The sequence below is a fragment of the Sander vitreus genome, chromosome 18 (genome assembly GCF_031162955.1).
Source record: "Sander vitreus isolate 19-12246 chromosome 18, sanVit1, whole genome shotgun sequence".
In the NCBI taxonomy this organism is placed as follows: domain Eukaryota; kingdom Metazoa; phylum Chordata; class Actinopteri; order Perciformes; family Percidae; genus Sander; species Sander vitreus.
In genome coordinates, this window is record NC_135872.1 from 29,136,354 (window position 1) to 29,159,059 (window position 22,706).

The 22,706-nt window shown below is 42.6% G+C and overlaps 1 protein-coding gene across 7 annotated transcripts in view; it reads left to right on the plus strand.

Moving 5' to 3' along the window:
* Positions 1 to 22,706, plus strand: part of epha7 (eph receptor A7) — a 102,069-nt gene that overhangs the window by 9,991 nt on the left and 69,372 nt on the right. For all 7 annotated transcript variants that reach the window (XM_078273989.1, XM_078273990.1, XM_078273993.1 and 4 more), the window contains exon 4: positions 15,124 to 15,279. In XM_078273989.1, the coding sequence (XP_078130115.1) occupies positions 15,124 to 15,279 (156 nt within the window). The remainder of the gene's footprint in view (positions 1 to 15,123; positions 15,280 to 22,706) is intronic.

The following is a 22,706-nucleotide window of genomic DNA, read 5'->3' on the forward strand; positions in this document are numbered from 1 at the left end:
GGACACTGTCAAGGAGGAAGATGGATGATCGCAGCAGTTGACCCCTGATCGCCAGAAGAGTCACCTCTCCGGCCCCCTCTCCCTGCATGACAAAAGATCCCCCCCCCCGGTGTGCCGGCCCTCATCTCCACTTGCACTAACAGGTTTAGACATCTCCATCGATCCTCGCTTCCATACCTCTCGCAGTTCTAAGCTGTTGCCCTTTTTAGTTATCCAAACTGTGGCACAGATGTCTTTTTTGCAATTGCTTGCCTGCTGACTGCTTGAGAGGGATGTGATCAGACAGGCGAACTCCATGTCAGAAGACAATGTCTCTGGTGTTCTGTGTTGGGTCCCCGTGGCATTAAGGTGAAAGTGATATGTGGCTGGGCCCGGGGTCTGGCAGCAGGGATGGCCCTGTTGTCAGTGGAGCTGCTCCTCTGGGACACTTCAGACCACTGGCTCTTACTTCAATCTTCCTTTAAGAGGAGAATCAATAACTTGTTACATAACTTCACGTTTTTTTCTCCACCTACATCCAAAGCAGAGGAAGCAGCACTTTGATGTTGCAGGAAATTCAGCTGTTTCTTCCAGAGATTTCTATGTTCAAATGAAGACAACTCGGCAAAACAGGAGGTATCCAATGTTTGCATAACCAGACTGTGCTAATAATTACTTTAGGGCTCATCTAATTATGATTTTAATCATGTAGTCACCTGCCAGTGATTTTTCTACACCATTTGATTAACTGTTTGTTTTATAAAATGTCAGAAAATAGCAACAAATGCCCATTACAAGTTCTCCATCTACCCATCTAGAATATCTGCATAGCTTGACATTACTAAAGGTAAATTCCTTTTTTTACATTTGGATGAACGGACCCTTTAAGAGCAGTCCAGATCTCATGGGCATCTGAGGCCAAGCTGGTGTCCAGAGCGGTGGACCGGGGACCAGACCACAGCAGAGACCAGCAGATAGTTTGACATTGTTCCATTCCTTTCTGTTACAGATCTAGGGATAGATGGGGGGGGGGGAGGGGGGGGGCTGGGTCAGTAGGGTTGGTAGGCATTGGCAAAATTCAGAGATAATGCTCAGTTGCTGACTGGGGACATTTCCAGTGGCGATTTGGCCGGGGCTCTGGATGGGCCAGACCTTTGGACCCGCTGCTTTCATCCCCTGAATGCAGAGTCCTCCCCTCATCGGCGGTGTCTTTTTAGCACAGCTGACCACTTGATTCATTAAAGGTAGCCGCCTGGCTGGCCTTAAGGGCCCTCTCGGCTATTTTCATGTGTGTTAAATGAACTAAACAAAAAGCGATTAGAAAGGGACATTTTCCATGTCACCGAGAATCCATTTCAAAAAGCTCACTGCGTATGATAGCTTAAAGAAGCAGAGAGCTCTTAGGAGGACTGTGCACAGACTCGACATACAGCTCCTGCTCAGGCCCAGTGAGAGGCTGAACATTCACTGATGATGGCTTTAATCTTAAAAATGCACCCTATTTTCCACCTCCGAATCCATGCAGTAAATCAGCAGGAGAGCTGAAAGAGAAAACAGCTGTTCCTGTTTGTTGTTTGCCATTTGAATTGCTGTCAGCAGCGACTCTAATACACATGAAGCAGTTGTCTTCTGTGAGCTCATATTACTTCCTCCTTTATATTTCAACCAAAACCTTTGTAGCTGCCTTTGTTTGATAGTCCAACTCTAAGATGTATCCTCAAAATGAAAGTGTAAATAAGATTGACATTATTGTGTTATCATATGAAAAGACCAAAACCAACTCTGGCCTGTCTCTCAATACTTTCTGACTAAGATAAGTGAGAAAATACCAGCGATGGCAGTGTACACATCCTTTACTTCAGTAAAAGTACTAATACCACACTAGAAAAATACTCTGTTACAGTAAGGTGCTTACCCACTGCTAGTACCAGTTCTACTCAGCTCGGCTCGACTCGGCCGCGGTGCCCTGTCCTCCTTTTTCCATTGCATATTTATTACCGCGAGCCGAGCATGGCTGGTCGTCATAGCGATGCCGCAGGAAACTGCCATGACCTAACACGACACACACACAGAACGTCGAAGGTGTGTTGTTTTTGATTTTCGGCATGTGGTTGTTTGCTAGAAGACACATTTAGTTTCAGAAGAAGCTGGAGGCAGAAAAAAAACACAGCTGGCTAAACTATTTAAAAATGTCAGGTTTGTTCAGGACACCCCCGTCTGTCGCTATAGCAATGATGATGCAGTGATCAGTGACGATTCTCTCCGACCAATCAGTAGTCTGCAGGTTTTCGCGTCACCTTTTGGTATCACCTCAGCTCACTGGGAACCTCCACGGAGATGATACTAAATAAAGTACCTGTTAACAGGTACCAGGGACTTTTTATCAGAATGAAAAACCAAAAAAGGCGAGTAGAGTCGAGGTGAGTCGAGCAGGTACCATGTCATTGAAAAACGCCAAAAGCCCTGCATTGTAAATGTTACTTACAGCAAAATGTAGTTAAAGTATTCAAAGTAAAGAAAGTGTAAAGGATCCAAACAGCTGTGTGTTTAATGGTCTGATCCTCTCAGCTGGACTTGTAGTCGTTATATTGTTGGCTAGTTTACTTTAGAATCAAACATCAGATTTTATTAACTACATGTGTTTTGTGTGCAGGAATCTTAATGTGTAAAGTAACTAGTAACTAAAGCTGTAACAGATGAATGTAGTGGAGTAAAAAGTACAATATTTCTCTCTGAAATATAGTAGAGTAGAAGTAGAAAGTGGCATGAAAAGAAAAGTACCTCAACATCTGGACTTAAGAACAGTACTGGAGTAAATGTACTTAGTTACATTCCACCACTGGAATACACTTTGTTTTGAATGACTCCTTGAAACTGACTATGGTCAGCAGGGCTAAAGTAACTTGTTTCACAGTATAAATTCAAATACATATACAGTATATTACTGCAAGTGACAGTATTCTGGACTTGGACCTGATAAAGTGTTCATTAGTTTGCCTTTTCATTCCAAACTGTCCCACTTTAAAGTTAAACTTTGGAGTGGCTGTAGCATGACTTAGCACCGTAGCAGGAGCATTAGCTTAAATTTGAGTATAACTTAATCAGTGTGTGGCTTTGATCTGTTCTGTGAACAACCAAGCAACCCCGCTCAGAGGGCAAAGCTGCACGCCCTCCAACACGCTGTAAGGGAATGCTAATCTTGCTTTGTTTCCCATGGAAAGCTACTTATCTCCCGCTAAGCACAGGTACCTCGGATGAATGGGTTGCTTGTCTCTATGTGTGCAGTGTAGCAGCAGCCAGATACAGCCATTCCAAGTATGTGTGGGGTGAAGGGAGGAACCGGCACAATATGACTTATTATTTATCTGTTTAAACTCATGTCCTTTTCATCTGACTTCTTTTTTGGCTTTATTGTAGCCATATTGGTTCCCTTATTCCTCCGAAGCGGGAGGCGCTGGTGTTCAAAATGAACTTGTTTGGAAAGGAGTTTGACATTGAAACTCTATCTCTGTCCCGTGAAGAGATTTTCAGCACAGCTTCAGTTCTTTTTCTTTGTGGGATCTGCCACTGTTTCCCAGAGCTGGATAGGCGCCTCGCCTCTCACAGGTGAGAGATTAAGATGTCTGCCGGCGAAAAACCCAGCCGCCGAGCATCTCTTTCTTTATAGAGCAGCAATGGGCCCGCAAGAAACACTTGCTGCTTCCTTTGTTTGGATATGAAAAATTCAAAAGTATAAACCACAAGAATGCTGAAGCATATTAGAATACTCTGAATACAGTTTAGACGATGCAAAGGTACAAACAAAATGTCAGCCGACACTGCAGCAGCTTAATAAATAACTCATGTCTGCCTTCAAGGTGCACATGATTTCTACAAAAACCTTTTCAGCTACAAAGGTCCACACATCACCTGCAAGATGAGATCAATTGAGCTGTCCTTTGGCTTTTTAAGTGGAAGAAATACACTTGGCTCGGATTTTTTCCCCAGGTCTGCCTGCCTGTGTTGCGCTGAAATTACTCACAAGATGTACTGCCTGTTACATTGTAGGGGAAAACACCACAGGGTTTAGTACATAAAAGAGATGCAGCCATAGTCTAGCATGCATAAAATGCCAGTAAACAGAGCCTGATGAATGTCCACTTCAAAGTCTACTAGCCTATTTATTGAGGCAAAGAACATAAGTCACATCTAATCAGAGCAACACACGTTGGCCCCAGGCTACATTAATGCATAAGAAATAAGCTCTGTGTGAGCTATTGACATCCTTCTCTATAGTCGTAATGCACGGTCATGGTCATAATCGCATGCCCTGAAAGTAAAACCTGAAGCAAGGAGTTGGGTTTTTAAAATAGCATTTCATGGCTGTCTGAACATCCAGCTAGGCACGGGGCATTTTGAAATCGCTGCCAGAGAATGTTTATGACAGTATTAACAATGGATGGCAGTGTAATAAAATCGATCCCACAAGTTTTAGGGAGAAAAAGGCTTGTTGCCCTAGTGGGCGTGGCCTCCAGTATATTACACTGAAAAGTAACACAAACATGTGAAAGTCAAAACTCAACACTAAAGTGTATAATATCTGCTTCCCCTCTGTTCGAGTCACCAAAGTATTTCCTGCAGACTTCTCGTGAGGCAGCAATGATCCACAGGTATTCCCCTCCCCTCTCCTCTCAGTAGCTGCAGTAACAGTTTTGAATTTTGGCTTGATGTCCCGGGACACTGGGCTCCATGTCAGTGATGGATGGCTTAATTTCCCTCCACAAGTTTTAACTCAACAAGCTATGCGGCACCGCTATGCGTGGTTGTTGATCAATTAGTGGCACTACTGTACACGGCTAAAAAAAACTACAACAGCCATAATTTCAGTAGACTACGGACATAACAGTCCGTAGTCAAAACAATCATTATTTAATGTTTTATTATACTATAACTAATCATAACTCAGGTTTAATCTAACTTTCGAACAATTTTGAGATGTCTGGTCACCCTAATTGTGCTTCAGTGTACATATCCCATATTATATAGAGTGTGGTCTAGACCTACTCCATCTGTAAATTGTCCTGAGATAACTTCTGTCATGATATGACACTATGAATTAAATTGAATTAAATTGAATTCCCAAATTAGCACAAACTAGTTGACACCAAATCTGGAGCTTTGTGGCTCTCCTGGAGGTCTGAGGGCCCGGGGCAGTCGCCTGCTCTGCACGGTCGCTAATTCAGCCTTGCGTCTGAGAAGCTTGCCTTATTTTGTTAAATGAAAAAAATATATATATTTTGTCAATTGAAATAGTCTAAAGTAAAGGCTCACCAACAGCTATTTCTCACCAAGTGGATATTACTCAGCTAGAAAATAAACGTCATAAGGTATCGCAAAAATCTAAATCAGTGCTAAAACTCTCTGTAGTCAGCAGCAGAATATCGATAAAACAGATATTGGAACATTTCAAAGGATACGCAGTTCTGTTCCGAGGTATGCATAGAGACCGGCTCAGCATTGGATGTCAGAATCATGCATCGAAAGGAAAAGACAGTGGCAGGAAACCTACTGGTATTAACCACAGGTGACAGGCTCCCATCGTACCAGGCCTGTGTTTACAGTTGATATTCTGAAAGACATTTCCCTATCGGAGCGGCAGCAGTCATGGCGAGCGCTTTATGGAAAGCAATGGATTTTTTTTTTTTCAAATAAGAAAATAAACTGTTTTCTTTATCACGCTTGACCTGTTCCACCTGGCATTCATCAGCAGCGGGGGCCTGCATGTTGGTCCTGTCGGCTGCTCTCCTCCCTCTGCCTCTTTTATCACTCTAATGGGGTGCTATCTCCAGGCTGCTCTCTCCGGGTCTCCACCACCCCGCTCGGCTCCCTTCCGCGCGCATTCTTTCCATCCATCCTGACACACGGGCGGATTTAACACATAATCAGGCCAGACGGGAGGGCAGCTGGAGAAGGGGTGGGGGGGGGGAGGCCCAGGCCTGACAGGACTCATCATGCTGGGACTGTTGAGACAGAAGGGCCCACACTAGTCACTCTCACCCTGGCTCTGTTGGTCGAGTGAGGGAATCTCCCACATTCCCACAGTGCAGCTCACTGTAAGTCAGCAATATTGAGACAAATGGGGAGAAACTCAATATCCCAGCTGGCCTGTTTGGACCAACTGACCAGCTTCGTGTTCAGTAGTACTAAGGGTTGTGACCGTGATTGGATTTGTGGGTTGTAAGCATGCAAGGAAGATCAGTTTCCAGTTTCTCAAGACAGGATGCCGGCACCAATGCAATACTGATTTGATACTTTACTTTCCACATTCACATAGCCACAAGTCCCAAAGTGTACATGTTTCATCTGCTCACGAGGGTCCGCTTCAATATCTTTGCAGCCCATAATATACGACCACATCTACCCATGCAGCCTGTTCTCATGAACCATGTGTTTGAAAAGCTACGAAAAGTTAAGCACTATAATTCGTATGATTTCCACGTTCTTTTTTGCTGTGTGCACTATATGGAAGGCTGCGGCTCGGTCGGGGTGGATGGATGGCCGTTAACACAAAGGACTTTCAAGCCAGAAAGTGGAGTTCGCTTCCCGGGGAAAACTAAAGACTTTCACCCAGGAAATGTGTGTTCCTTGGGAGTGTTTTAATCCAAACCTCGATCTCTTTCCTAAACTTAACTAGTCGTTTTGGTGCCCAAACTCAACTTTCGTCGCAGCATAATGCTCACTTTTTGTTTCTTAAACTTAACCGTATTTTCCGCCAAATTGTATGATATCCTACATTTTAGTGTGCATAACTTTTCATACAATATCATACAAACCCGTTCATGAGAATGCGTTGACCCATGTGAACACATCCGTCTATGCAGACACCCAACGTAGTATTAACTGCTTGGTCAGAATCTGACTCCTCATCTGATTCTTTATCTGATTTGATCAGGTTCGATACTTTTTGGAATATTGATGCCAACGATGTATTTCTGTTTGCATTTGACTTTACTAACCAGCCCCAGCAAGTCAATAGAAAGCCAGAAAACTAAACGGAAAATGAAAAAGGGCAAATGTGGAATCCCATCTGTCGGCAAAAGGAACAAGATTAACCAAGTGCCATGGCGTCACCCCCCCCAGACAAGGGAAATAATTATTTTCTATTTTGGCCAGGAAGAGATATGTCAGACTGTCGCATAAAGAGTCATCGCCTCTCTCTCTCTCCCTGTCCGTCACCCAGAGTGTCATGACACTGCCAAAGCGTGAGACAAATTGGATGAAATTCAAGAATGTTAAGAAGCTCAGCTCGGAAGGGAAAAGAAATAAACCGAGATCTTAGAAAAATAGAGAAATCTGTTTCCCCCCTTTTTTTTGTGTATGCATGTCTGCATAAGATAAGGAGACTTTGTTTTATTCTCGGGGCCAGTGTGTGCTGTGATTGAGGCACTATAGTCACAGGAGAGTTTGATTATCTCTATCCCACTACTCGGAGGATCTCTCCTTTTCTCCGGCTTCTATTCCTCTCTCTGTTTAAAACTGCTGACTGCAGCGTACCCCCCCCACACACACACACACACACACACACACACACACACACACACACACACACACACACACATCACTGAATGAAAGTGCTTGACCACTGGTAGAGAAATTACAGATGCTGGCTCTGTAGCCTGCTGAGGATGTAGGACTTGTACTTTTTCCCCTCTCTACCTAACCTCAACCCTCTTCTCTAAGGACTGACTCATTTCTCAGCGTTGTAAATAAGCCGACCTGTGTTGTGTCTGCCGCGGAGCTTATTTAACGTGCTCGTTTCAACAAGCACAAACCATTAGCCTTCCTTTATCTACGCCAGAAGAGGACCAGACTTACAGAAATGGGCTTAGGCGTAATTTACGGGGGGGTGTAATCGAGACACTTTTTGTCGCTTTTCCCAACATTTTTACCGTTTTTTTTCAGTGTTTCTGCTGCTTTTTCTGACTTTTTGTCACCTTTTTCTATTCTTTTTCGACAATTTTTTTCGATGATTTTGTCGCTTTTCTCAATACATGCAGACATGTCCCGGGACCTCCCTAGAGAGTTGGCGATCTCAACCCCCCCGATGTTGAACTCAAAGTTACGCCCTTGGAAATGGGCCCTTTTTTTTCAACGAGTCATTCTCATACATCCTTACAAGTGTACAGTGAATTACACATCCAGTCAAGGAGGGAAGAGTCTGGGGTTTTGTACAGTGTTTTAACATGTTTGTGAGTCAGTGTTTTGCCAGTAAGGTGTCACTCATTTTGTCAGTTTAAAAGGCTACTGGATGAGACTTGGTGTAATTGCTTTTGTAGATATTTTCCACTCAGAAGGAACATGTTGCTAAGGGGAGAGTTGACAAAGAGCCTCTCACTCACTATCATCCCATCTCGGTGTCTTAGACTCAGGGTGTCTCTTCGGCCTCTGGTGCCGGGAAGGGAAAGTGGCCAACAGCGAGTCAGTGTGCGCTGTGCTGCCGCTGTGGGACAGGAATGCTGGGCCGGGACGGCTGTGTTTGTACTTGTCACTCAATGCACTGCCAGTGGTGGGGAGAGCTGCAGAAACACTTAGTTGCCTGTGTCATACAGGGATTGGATTTTTGTGGCCTCATTTGCCGCCTTGTTGCTTCTGTAAACATTTCCGGGTGCCGAACCCAGTCGGACATACTGATAAACACATATGCTTTTGCTGGGAAAAGTATGGAAAATGAACTGGTTTCCACTAGTGAGCTTGACTTAAAGGGCAAGTCCAGATTATTAAAACAGGGCTGTTATTTTTTACAGTTCGGTAAGTTCAGTGTTGCCATAACTGCCGACATGGCAACAAGTCTTATGGGGCGAGAGACAGGCCTGCAACAATTATTACAAAATTGTCTTCTTTTTTTCTTTTTTTTTTATATAATTGCGGTTTCTTTGTTTAACCGCATTTAATTGCTACCATTAGCTAAGGTCCTAAGAGGTATGATGGTAATTGTTGATTTTGTTAAGATATGCCAAATTGTAATTATATAAGTGATTATTGGTCAGACTATATATTTTGATTATTATTTCAATCGTTTTTGCCACTTGAGCCTATACACGTTCATAGCTGGAAAATATGTTTCATGATAATAAAGAGGCATTGTTTACTTAATAGAATGTGTATTTGTGTTATTATATTATCTGATAGTGATAGAACCAAAATACTACATGAGGCAGGAAGCACCTCAGTTTGCGTACAGTAAAGGAAATGAGTCTGTGTTTCCTTATTTGGCAGAAATCTATGCAGTTACCTGCTATTTCTGACCATTTGATAAAAAAAAAAAATATATTATGCTTGAGTAAATAAAACCCCAATTAACAAAATAAATATTCATATTTAAATAAATCAACGTGAGCGTCTGGTACAGGCTGACTCTGGACCATAAAACTGAGATTAGCGATCATATTCAAGTTTATGTTCTGCTTGTTCAACAGTTGTTTGGTAAATTGCTCTTTAACACGTTTAAAGAGGATTTGAATTGCTATTTTTATTCTCAATTCTTATCATTTTGGTGCTTGGGGCTGGCTAAAACTTTTTTGGGGGGTCGCCAAAATTCCTCTATGCAGGACAAACCCTGTGATGTATAAAGCTACTTCTGATACTACGCCACGGCCTGCATGTGCTTTGCCAGAAATGCATTCTGATCTGATGGTAGTAATATGCCTCTGCAGTGAAACTGTTGAAAATGACATTCATGTTTAGCTAACATGGGTCTACCTGCCCAGGAACTAGGCATTTAGATACTTAACTTGTAGCTAAATCTGGTAAAAAAAAAGCATCTCTTGGTGTGAGAGTAATGTTTTGCTACATGGTCCCTGACAAATAATTAAAAAAACTGCAAAGATTTATTCCATAATGGTTTTCTAGAACTTAATTTAGACATTTTTGGAGGTGGTTTTAAAACATTGAATGGAGAATATTGCTGTTTGTTACATAGTCATCAGAGCTTGATAAAGGAGAATGGTTCAGTAAACAAAGACCTACAGTACATAACAAAAGCCTTTACCAGCTGGAGTTTAAACACACTGTGGAGAGCTATGCTGTTTAGCGTGTGATGGATGATCTGTATCTGTGTATTACAGACATGTTTACAGCTGTTAAATTTAGGGGAAAGAGCACAGGTACACGGTATCAGCCGGTACCCTGAGCCTGGCTATTGGAATTGGTATAAAGGGAGAAAAAGCACAAGATGTTCCGAAATCTTTCGTTCTTTCCTGATACTGATTCAGATACCTGATCTTGCGTATCGGCCGATACAAGTGCTGATCCGATACCAGCGTGTTCAAAAATACATACAGTATAGGCAGTATCGGAGGCTTTTAGATACTGGTATCGGTATCGGAACCTTTCTAATGCTCTCTAAGAAATATCTGAGTATTAACAGTTGTATGACTGTATATTTTAACCGAAATTGTCCGTAGAACGTGGTTCACAGTTGTATTTCCATTTTTACATTTTGAATTGCATTATGGGACCTTTATCTTTGCTCCGACAACTTAACGTAGTAATTGATGTAGTTAACTTAGCTATTTACAACGCCGTTATAGTTCATTATTAACCAGCACTTGGATTAGCGAGAGTCAAAAGCGCCCCCAAAAAGTCTTCAAAGCGTTGGATTCGAACAGATTTCATTTCAGAAGTTTACTGAGCAGCTTTGTATGTGCACTGTTTGTTGGAGCACGGAGACTACGACCTACATTTCGTTACGTATGCTGCCTGCACATTGTGTCAGTGACAAGAACATTGAATTGAATTGAACATTGAGATAATTTTAAATAACAGAAAATGCTCTGTATTTTTAATGTAGCTCCACACAACATTTCTGTTTTTAATTACGGTACAAAGTCCGGGTAATGAGCTGCCAGAACTTTGTTATTTTATGGATTTATTTCTTAGAGTGTATCTATCTCCAGCTGTGGAAATAGGAGATAAGTGGTAATAAATGATCCAGTAAAGTTGAGTTGACTTTCGGAAGCCTTCCCCCTCCTGGCCATGTGCTCGTCTTAATCTGGCCTGTGGATGCTGTTGTATGTCAGAGAGGTGGCCGTGGTGGGAGATGGCCTCCGCCCTCCGCACACAGGCCACCCAGCAGATGAGCTCTCAGAAACCCAAAGGCAAATAGACGCGCTGGCTTATCAGAGTGTTTAAACAGCGTGACATGGTGGGAGAAAAGCGTGGTCTTAAACAGGATGGAGACACCCTTCAACCTGCAGGAGAAGCCCTTCACTGTCATTATCCACATCCATGGGGGGAGTGTTTACACGGCGTATCAGATACACGGCTGTTCTTTGCTCTTTGTCAAGTGTTACCGCTCATCAGAAGTGAACGTACAGTAAAAAGCAGCTAAATGTGACGAGTCAGCGCTTGTAGACTCGGTGTATATGTTTCGCCTGGTCAGCATTGGAGACCCGCCGCTCACTCGCAGCCTCCTCGCGCCTCTGTTTTCAATTACCGGCTCGGAAAAGGTAAAGAAAGATTAGAGATTAAATCTTGTCTTGGGGTCTATTTTTTCACGAGGCTGTGGCAGCGCGATAAATGGAGAATGACAGGGCTTTCATGTAGCTGAAACAGGGATACCCTGAGCCCCGGCCTCCTCCTCAAGATGCCTCTATCCTTCCCATTCCGGACCTGTCACAGGAGGTGGTGGCCAATACAAGAAAAAGGAAATAAAGAAATAGCAGAACCCACATCTGTAATGGGGGAGACCTAGTATGACAGCCATTGCTCATTTCCCCCAGTGGCTCATGAAAAATGCATTTTTTTTGTATAATACGATAGTCTGTATGCAGAGCTATTCACAGCAGTATAGATTTCTTGCAGATTGAAGAAATCATGCGGCCTGGATTGCAGCTTTTCACCAGGCTTAGCTCTGCTTTGCTCTCTCAGCCGGTCACTGTGGATTAGTCCACTCCGAGGCCCACACCTCCATTTGACTCTTTACTGGAGTTTAAATATTAACATGACACGTGCATGGGATTCAAACTGAGGTATTTGCATTGGTGTATTTGCCATTAGTGGGAATCATTTCAGGGTTTTTCTTGACTCTATCTTACACCCGGCGCAGCGCAGTGCAAAACACAAGTGTCTTTGCTAGTTTAAGACCGACGCAGTTGTCAGTTTCCCATCCAGCGCCCACGAGGTTTAACGTCATGGGCGTGCTGGTCTTGCAGGGAGGTGTGGTCAGGTGCATTCTTGGCATTTTGCTATCTTAAAGGCAGCAGAAAGTGATCGCGCCATTGACCAACAAAAACCTGGTCTGAAGTCAATAACGCAGCATTTCACGCCATCTCCCACGCCTGCTTCACCTCGTGGAGTTTTGGTGGCATAGTGCTCGGCCATATATGATCTGCTCGTGCGCTTTCACTTCATGCACGAGCAGATCAGTTTCTTCTCCTGAACATCTCTCCTTCCTGCTCAGCAAATCCTCCATCATAACAGCAATGCTCCAAGGTCCAAACACGCCTGGCTTTTAAAGGGAATGGGAGATGATCTCTGATTGGTTGATTGCATGTTACGTCCAAAACACACCTCTGATTAATGAAGACACTAAGGTCAACCCTTTTGAACCATGCGCCCGGTGCACAGACCCTTTATTCAGCAAAAGTGGTTTCGTACACGCCCTAAACGCACCTGCGCCAGGCACTTCATGCCGTGCACTTCGATCATTAAAATAGGGCCCAGAATGAGCCTTTGGGGGGGATGAGTCTTTGTTAGCTCATTTGACAGAAAGCTATGCATATTCCTCTAATTTCTCACAATTTGATACATGAAAATGTATTTTACGCTGTAGTAAATGAAACGCCAATTGGTTAAAAAAAGTAGTATTGATATTTTGTAATACTTTTTATTGTATGGTGCCTTGCTCAAGAGGACATTGGCAGTGCCCAGGAGGTGAACTGGCATCTCTCCAGCTACCAGTCCACACTCCGTAACTTGGTCCATATGGGGACTTAAACCGGCGGCCCTCCGGTTCCAAGCCCAACTCCCTACAGGCTGAGCTACTGCCCCCCCCATTAAATACTACCATAAAAACAAACACCATGAGAGTCCGGTACAGCCTGACTCTGGAGATAAAACTGAGATTAGCGCCTAATTCTTATCATTTTGGCACTGGTAAAAATTCCTCTATGCAGGAAAAACCCTGCATGTGTAACTTTAGAGAAATGTTGGCTGGGTGAGTAATTTGGGCGTAAGAGTGTTATTTGTTAAACCTCCGCACACAGACAGCGATGAGTCTATCAGGTTTGTTTACCGCCTCGGTCAAAGGTAAAATGTTGAAATGGCCGTGTGCTTGTGCTCGATTCGTCTGCTTATCTCTTTGCTCCACTGGAGAATGTTTCCTCTCAGAGATAGGACTCGTTATAAACACGTCGGACCTCTTTCCTGACCCGAGGATTCATCTGAATAAAAATAGCCTGGTTATTTACCTCCAGGAGTGACAGGCTGCAGTTTGTCCCAGGCAAATGCCTCCACGTGAGATTTGTGATGCCTTCTCAGGGTTTCCACAGGGTCTTAAAAAATCCAAAATGTCTAAATCTAAATTTTAGGCTTTATTTAAAAAGTCGTAAATACAAGTATTGCATTCTAGGTCTTATATTATTTTAAATTCTCCTCCATCCATGCAACGCTACCTCTAATGCTCTCTTTTTTAAATGTTTCCGTGGTGTTGTATTTCTTTCTTTGCTAGTCCAAATATAATGTCCCTGTATTATAACTACAAATGAGACCAACATGTAACTTCTATTGCAGCCAATCAGCTTTGGTGTTATTGGCGCGAGTCTCTTTCAGGTTTACCACAGACATTATTCTTCAGCTATGGGGAATGAAAAAAAACTGAATTTAGAGCTCAGTTGGTGTTGTGATAAAGGTCTTAAATATCATTCATAATGGTCTTATAAAGCTTTAAATTTGACTTGGCAGAAACCCTGGTTTTGGTGGCTCAGTGTACTTGATGATGCCTGGGGGGGCAGGTTGAGTCAAATACACAAGGCTTTGTTCTGTCATGCCCTCTACATGATGGGAATCCAGGCTTGAAGTGACGACTCTTGCAGACTGTCTTTGCACAGGACTAATATCACCTGGAGGCTTTCTGGGAGTTGTAATGACTGCTGAGATCATCGGAGAATATCTGGCTGTGTGAACCGGGCTTAAAACCTCTGTGAGAATCTCAGCTATATCTCTTGAATTTCTGGTGAAGGGTAGGGTGGCTATCATTGAAATGTTTTGATACCAGCATGGCCGTATTAACCCATTACTGACAGCTTAGGGACTGCATAGTACATGTCTTGGTCACAATGTATGGGATCCTTTTCAAAAACGTGAAAGGGCTTATGTTGAAATGAATATTGGCGGATTCGTTGTTTTCTGTCCTCGCCACCAGACGATCCTGGTTTATGAAAACTGTGGTGAACTCTGCAAGAAGATTAATGGGACATGAGGGAAACTTGATTTTTGGTAAAAAGTTACATATTTTATATTCTGTTATATAATAATATCATGTAATAATACATAACAATAATGAATCAATCATGTGAGTCATTTTAAAGGGAAAATCCCTCGTCAATTCATTATTTGAATGGGTCTCAAAGTTTTTCAAAAAACATTATGACAAATTATAAAAGTGATCACGCCACTCATTTAAGCAAATGTCATGATGCTGATATGTGGGGGGAACTGATACATGATATGAGATCCCCACATAATACTGTATGTGCAAACAGGGTTTATAACTTTGTTTTTTTTGTCTTTGTCCTCCTCTCTTTGTTCAATTCAATAACTTTATTAATTCTACAAGGGGCAGTTAGTTAAGAGCAGCTCCAGACAACACACACACATAATTGCATAACAGCACAGAGTTCATCCATTTAAAAGTCAAATTGCAGAAGGGATAAAAGCGTTAGAGTGGCCATTAGTTTTAAAAGCAGGTCAAATCTAACGACGTCTTGATGGCAACAGAGAAAATTCCCTCTGAAGAAGACAAAATGCTCGTTGCTTTACGCAAGATTTGTTGATTACAAAAATAATTTAAATTCTTTTTGTTTCACAACAATCATTTTGGAGCAGGTTTTGACTATATTCACTGTCTTGTTCTTATTCTGTTGTTTTGTTGTCGTCCCTGTGCAGCGTGCGGTCGAGGTTTCTACAAGTCTTCCTCCCAGGACCTCCAGTGCTCTCGCTGTCCGGCGCACAGCTTGAACGACCGTGAGGGCTCCTGGCGCTGTGACTGCGAGGACGGCTACTACCGAGCCCTCTCCGACCCTCCGTCTGTGGCCTGCACAAGTAAGTCTGCCATGCCGTTGCTAGGTAAACACGGCGCACATCACTCGATGGAATCTGAATTTAAACAGCCACACATGCGAGGGGAAGAAGCCCAGTGCAGAGCCTCGGCAGACCTGTCTCCAGTGGTCTCATGAAAGCCCCAGATGTGTTCCATAGCGGTTCCTCTCTGCCTCGCAGTGTGTCATTATAATTATGTTTGCAGGCTTGCATGTCTGTTTTCTGTCTTAGCTGCTTGTTAATGATGAGAGGAGCAATTTGCCATTTCCCGTCTGAAAGATTGCAATTACAGTCGGCAGCAGCAGCCCAGGCAGCACCCTGCGTCTTCATTTGTCCTGGCCAGTGTAACCATTATGTGACTATTGATGGCTTATTTACACAGTCCGGGGGGGATTCAGTCTGAAGGGCGGGGCTGATTTAGCGCCATCCATTCTCAAACAAGTTTATTTCAAGGTGCTGCTGGATGTTTTTTTTGTTTTTTTCCCCCGTTGCTTTCAGCTACTATGCACGGGGATTGTCCCACCCCAGCAGGGCCATGTTAGCACTCTGCTTTTTATCTCTGGAGGTAAACAGCACCCCTTAACATAATCTCTGCACCTTATCTGTTTGCCTTCATTCCACTGATAATGTATCACAAGACTCCTAGATAGGCCCGCAGGCTCCTGGCTGCTAAACAACCTCGACATGCTTTTTTTAAACATATCTATTTAGATAGAGTAGTATAAAAATCAACATTTAATATTGTGGTAATTTATGTTGTACCATTTTCTGTTAAAAACAAGAAAAAAACAGGTATGCATAATTATGCAGGAAAATCAGCATGCCTGGTTCACATCCTGAGCAGCGCCGCTTTTTCCCTGAACACCCAAAGTAGGCCAAGTCAGAATCTCTAGTGTGTGTGTGTGTGTGTGTGTGTGTGTGTGTGTGTGTGTGTGTGTGTGTGTGTGTGTGTGTGTGTGTGTGTGTGTGTGGTGAGATATTATGCACATAGTACAATGTTACGAGCGCTGCAGTGGCTTGTCTATGCATTAAATTAGTGAAACAAAGAGATAGGAGTTTGGATTTAATGTTGTAAATATCCTATAAAAATGATTCTTTGTCATTTATAGGCATCTGTAAAGCAGCTCTGCCTCTGCCTGCCCCACAACAACAACACATTGCTGTTGCACAGTACACAGGTGTGGTGATGTCATCAAAAGTGTGTTCTTCAGTCATTCATTATTTGGAACAAGCCTTGGAAGGTTTCCTCAGAACCTTTCATTCCACTTTTGTGGGAAAATAATGTTTCTGCCGGGTGTAGGTTTATTATATAAGTGAAAATATTTAATCAGGATAAACATATTTTAATTAAAACAGTGGGTTAGATAGTGGGTTGCAAGAAAAGAAAATTATAACATGGATAAGAAAGTTTTACCTCTTTGATTGTTAATGAGCATTTCCCACAAGCATTATCTATCATTAAAATAGCAACCTTCTATTCGGCATTTTAGCTGGTTGTTTTCCTCTCCATGCTTTAAACATTTGGAAGAAATGTGCTCAGTATTTATGTCCGGCTCAAACTGCTCCCTGTGCCCATGAGCTAGTGGACCGGCCAGAGAGTCAGCCATTTCCTTTTTGCCTTTAGCTACAGCTGGATTTACGCTCTACACAAAAGCCGCACAATTCACTTTCTGAGCTCTATCACATACCTTGTACTTGTTGTAATCATGTTTTGAGCATATAGCGTGTCCGCTCAGGAAAACAGATGTTTTTTTACGTAAATGCAAAATCACATTTTAGTAGTGTTCATGCACACAATTGTACCACAATACAGTGTGCAGCGGAAATAAAGAGTGGGCCGTGGTGTGACAGCTCTGGCTACAGCACCAACAACACATAAATGAAGTAATGAATCCTTTACTGCTGGTTGGAGATCAATAGTGTTTGCCCTGGGCCCCCTTAGTCTGTGAATCCGGTCATGGCCATTTCCTGTTTGCACAAACCAGCTGACCTCTGGGCAAAAATGTTGTTAATATGACACCACTCTGAAATGCTGTCCTGGAATCCCATCACATGTGAGTGACTCATTAGTGCCCCCGTTTTCATTCAAACAGTGCCTAATATACTACACTGTACTGTACATTGATTTACTACATGTTAAAGTATAGCAACCTGTGTGACACACATTTCACTTTGGTTTCTTTTTAAACAGTTTGCGGGCATCATTATCACTTGTCATTTAAATAATTTGCCACATTCTTCCTTTTACAAATGAAAAGTTGAGTTTATAAGCAATACGCACATCACTTCAGTACACTCAGCCTTACAGTATTTGCTCTGGTATGACCAGTAGGTAATGGTGGCCATTGGTAGCTAATGTTAGAAAACTTTCCACGGATGTATATCTGTATTGCTGTGTAACTGACGGTACATTTAGCATGTGGGTTTCTCTCAACTGTAAAAAGAAGTAAACATGACTAAACCTCTGCAGTGAACATGTTTGTTTGCTGCTTGTGGTGAGATTCCTTCTGCTCTGAGTCAGGCCTCCTAATGATGGTGTCTTTAAAGACACCTTTAACTGACTCTCCAAGTGTCATTATCGCATAACTGTCACTTGTGGCTGCAGCGGCTGCTGTTGAGAAAAATTTCATAAGGCCCTTTCACACATGCACTGTAATGTGCACTGTATGTGAGAATGCAAATGTCCTAATCAGTTGGAGTGGACATCAAACGGTCTTTACCCTGCTAGCTTCCGAGTACAAAGTCTGTGTAATGTCCGAATGTGTGAATAGACTAAGTCATTGGAGAATTCACAGCGAGCAATAGCGTGTTGATGACGTTTCTGAAACAAACATAGGAAAATACGAAAATGTCTAACTGTAGAGTCCACGAATCTGCGAACTTCTGTCGTTAAGGGCCAAAGGTGAAATCAAAGAACGACAAGAACCTCATTTTTAAGCAAATCACGAACCGGCTACGTGATCACTGTATAGTTTTTGCATCATGTCCTGCCTCCTGCATGCTCTACCCAGGTGCCACCCCTCGCCTAAACCAAACAGAGGATTCCCAGTAAGTGAGAACGCGTCCGACACGTCTGCTGCCACATGAAGTGGTAAAAACAGGAGAAAGTTCCCACTTCTTTGCAGTGTCCTCTGGCTGTTCCCCTCTGGGTAATCACCTTGGCCAAGTAGTGTAGTAATTACTGAAGTTGCCTAATGCACACTTTCCATTATTCATTTTCATTAACTTGGGGTCTACACTTAATGACCCCATACCATTATATGTAAATATATATTTTTTAACTTGTATGAATAGCTTCGCCCTCCTCCTCATTCACCCAGCACTATTTTTGCACGGCTTTCTGTACGTGCATTTCCTCATGCATCGCTGGATTAAGTCAGTGTGACCAATAGTCACTGTGATTTCCTTTTTCAAGCCTTATCCTGACCAGGAGTGAATAGTAATTGAAAATGAATTTGCACTGCCTGAACAAATATCTTGATTGACAGATTTTTTTAAATAGGGGTTTGTAAAGCTACCATATCTTAGGCCTTAGCAAAACAGTGAGATGGATCTCTGGCACACAGAGATTAAGAATGTGTCTATGAGGATTTGAGAGGAAATGAGATGAAGATGTAATGTGGGGACATGAAAACCCAAATCCACGCTGAATAAAGATGAGGGAAGAAGATCCAAACACATAGTTCCAGATACATTGTGTCCCATGTGGTATGTGTAAAGAGGGGGCGAAAGGAAAAAATGCTTTTGTTTTTTGAATGTTTGTCCATGCCATTCATATGCAAAGTTGTGAGAAAATGAGATATATGGGGACGGCAATGGGGAGGCCTTTTCTCCTGAGGCAAGACACAGACATTAGTTGTTGACAGGTTGGGGACTGGGCATCAATCATGCAACAGCTGTGAGCGGTGCTGGTGCGAGCTAGGGGCTGAAAAGGGCAGTTGTGAGCAGTCGTCTACTCCTCCCAGCCCCCGCCGCGCCCCTTAAAAAATGTGCCACCTCAACAAGTTGACGTCCGTCAGAGGGTCCAACCAGCCTGGAGTTGCTAGGGGACTGCAGAATGTAGGGGCTAGTGTTGCAATGATCCATGCTCCCAGATTTTAGCAATTACTTTGGTCAGGGCTAGATGAACCAACAAGGAGGCACTGGGGTAAAAATGACCACTTTCTTTGGTTATATTTTGATTGGAAGCATCTTAATTTAGGCATATGCACTATAAAAGCATTTCATCAACTACAGTTTTTAAGATGCAAAATCTAGATTTTGTCCCTTTTACAAGACAGGACTTTGTGAATATGTTGGTAAAACTGTAGAAGGAATGGTTAGGTAATAGTAACAGGTATGGGTATGAAGCAGAACAAATGCCCTTACCATTTCAGTTAATATTGTACTTTAATGAAGTAAACAAATGAGCAAATTTATCAAATAACCAAAAAGTACTTGCTGCACAAGTAATCTGCAGCCTTCGTGGACCTTTGGGGTCTGGGGCCTCTGGGCTCAGCTGGTGATTCAGCCATCCACTTGTCCATTATCCATACCAGATTATCTGTTTCTCGAGTGAATACAATGTTGGCATAATCAATAGTAATGATTAAACCAAGAGTTAAGATCGATGCTGGGAAAGCACACAACATATCATTATTTACTTAAATGTAATAATTTCAAATGATTAGGGCTGATGTCTCCAGCTCGTTGGTCGATTAGTTGGTCAATATGCTCTTGTACGACCCAATTTTGTCGTATAGTCACTGGTGTTAATTTCATAAGGACGCCTGTCCATGGGAGAGCTTTGGAGGCACTTTTTTCAGCGGAGACGCCTTTGTTGATACGGAATATCCACAGAAGTAAAGATGTCGGCGGTCAGCACCATATGGGTCAGTACATGTAGGATGGGACGATTGGTCTCTGTGGTGTTTTGTCCTGCCCACTGTGATTGGGTAAAAAGTAGGTCTGTCACACGATTACATTTTCTTAATCGCGATTAATCGTTGAATTTCTAATCCCATGGTTTATCATATGATTAAAATTCTATTATTTTGCATTTCAGAACTGTTTTTAAGTACATATTAACAATGGAAAGCCATTCTTAGTGTATCTTGATTGGGAATTAAATGAATGCAAAGAAAATGACTTTATGAACTTGACTTTAAGATTTGTATTTGTTTATTATATATTTAATCTAGTCACACATTTGAATCTGGAGTCAATATTAGGGTTGGGTATTGTTTGGTTTGGATACCGGTGCTAAAGCGGTACTTTTAAAACGGTACCGGTGCCTGAACCGATACTTTTAAGAAAGTTAAAAAAAAAGAAGGGTACTAAACAGTTGGTGACATTAAAGAACGGCTTGTTTATTGCTAAGGCCATATCGTCAAAATTAAATGTTTAATAATAATGTAATCACTATAACAATAACTTATTTCACTAGTAAATAGCTGTTGAATGACAAAAACAACCACCAGATGGGAAAAGGGCATTTAACAATAAGCACAACATATGTACACATATGTAATATGCACCACAAGGCTGTAAATTACGAGTTTCATTGAACGCACCGTCTGTGTTGTTTCTCCGACAGCAGCTGCAGATTGTTACATCCCGGTGTTGAATCCTCTACAGTAAAACACAGTCACACTTTACACCGTTTAGTGTTAGCTGTCAGCATTTAACCCTGTTTAATCCAGCTACTAGCTAGTGGTAGGCTAACGTTAGCTGCTGTTGAGTATAGTGTTAACTAGCTAGTGGTAGGCTAACGTTAGCTGCTGTTGAGTATAGTGTTAACTAGCTAGTGGTAGGCTAACGTTAGCTGCTGTTGAGTATAGTGTTAACTAGCTAGCGGTAGACTAACGTTAGCTGCTGTTGAGTATAGTGTTAACTAGCTAGTGGTAGGCTAACGTTAGCTGCTGTTGAGTATAGTGTTAACTAGCTAGCGGTAGACTAACGTTAGCTGCTGTCGAGTATAGCGTTAACTAGCGTCACGTACAGCGATGTTTGTGTTTCCTGTAACGTCTGTTTCAGAGCATCAGAGAGAAGAGCAGACATATCAGTGGCACCAGAATGAGGCACCGAAATCCACGTTGCTATTCCTGCAGCAGCAGGATGTGTTACGAGGAAGTACGGCAAAATAGTATCCTGTTAGGCACGACGCAAAGCCGAGTGAAGTGAAAATAAATTAATAAATGGCGGCATGTGATTAATACGATCAAAAGAAATTAAGGCATTATGCTCGACCCTTAATCGCATCGCGATTAACGCGTTAATGCTGACAGCCCTAGTAAAAAGGTAATAGTGACGAGCGCAGCTTTTTAATCCAAGATGAACATTCTTCGACTCTGTGCGACCAAAAAATAAACTCCAAATGTGCAGCGCTCAGTGCAGAATAGACACTCAGCGCCACACTGTGCCACAGATGTTCTTTTCCCCATCGACCAATCGATTGGTTGACAAGTAAGTAGAATTTCAAGATTTTCTTTGGTTGACTACAGCTCTATAAATGATGCCGATCCAAACATAAAGCCTCTCTGTCCCCATCCTCGTCATGCACATGTTAATTCAATGTAAATTGCTGCACGTTTGTTTTTTCTCCACATTGAAATTGGAAGAGGCCATGCAAATAGAGATTGAAGCCACTTGACCCACAACGAGATTCCCAAATGCCGCCTCAGAAAAGGAAATTCACACTCACAGTCTGACCAATCACAATAGTCATTGTTCTAAGACTGATTGTTTCACAGACAGTAAAAGCCACTAGCACCAGGATGATCATTCCATGATGCTTCTTGGCATCAAAACTAAATTGTGTGTATGTTTAATCTTTGCATATATTCCTCAGTGGTTCAGTATGAGTGAAATCTCCCAGCTCTTACTTTATGCAGCAGAGGTGCACAACAAAAGTGTTTATTGTTTTAACAGAGTCTTCGATGCTTTCCTTTACTTTTTGTATTCCTGTCCATGTGCCATCATGCTCTCCCTATAGGCTGAAATGGCATTCTAGCGTGCAGCATACATTTTGTGCGAGTTGCAAATCTATTATTGAATTCAGTGTGGTACTGAAGACGTGTATAAATTTAGTTTATTACAACAGTGGCCGGAGGCTCTTCAGCTTAATGAACTCTTCTTCTCCTCTTCTGCATGGCTTCCCTCATACAGGTTCTGCTGCAGCCACATCATTAGAGGCTAGGTCACGGGGTCACAACACACATTTGTAGAGTGAGGATTACCTCATGGGCGATTTGAATAGCACTCACCCCTGCCACCCCTCTCCCCACTGCTCCCCAATTAGAGCAGAGCTGTGGAGGGTTAAGGCAGCCCATAGCAACTCTCAAGGCCGATAAGCGCCGGATTCCTCGCTCCTAAGCCTGGATTTACTCAGGTCTCACAACTGTGCATAGAGTGAAGATGGGCTTTGAAACATGGCCTAAAAACGATCCACT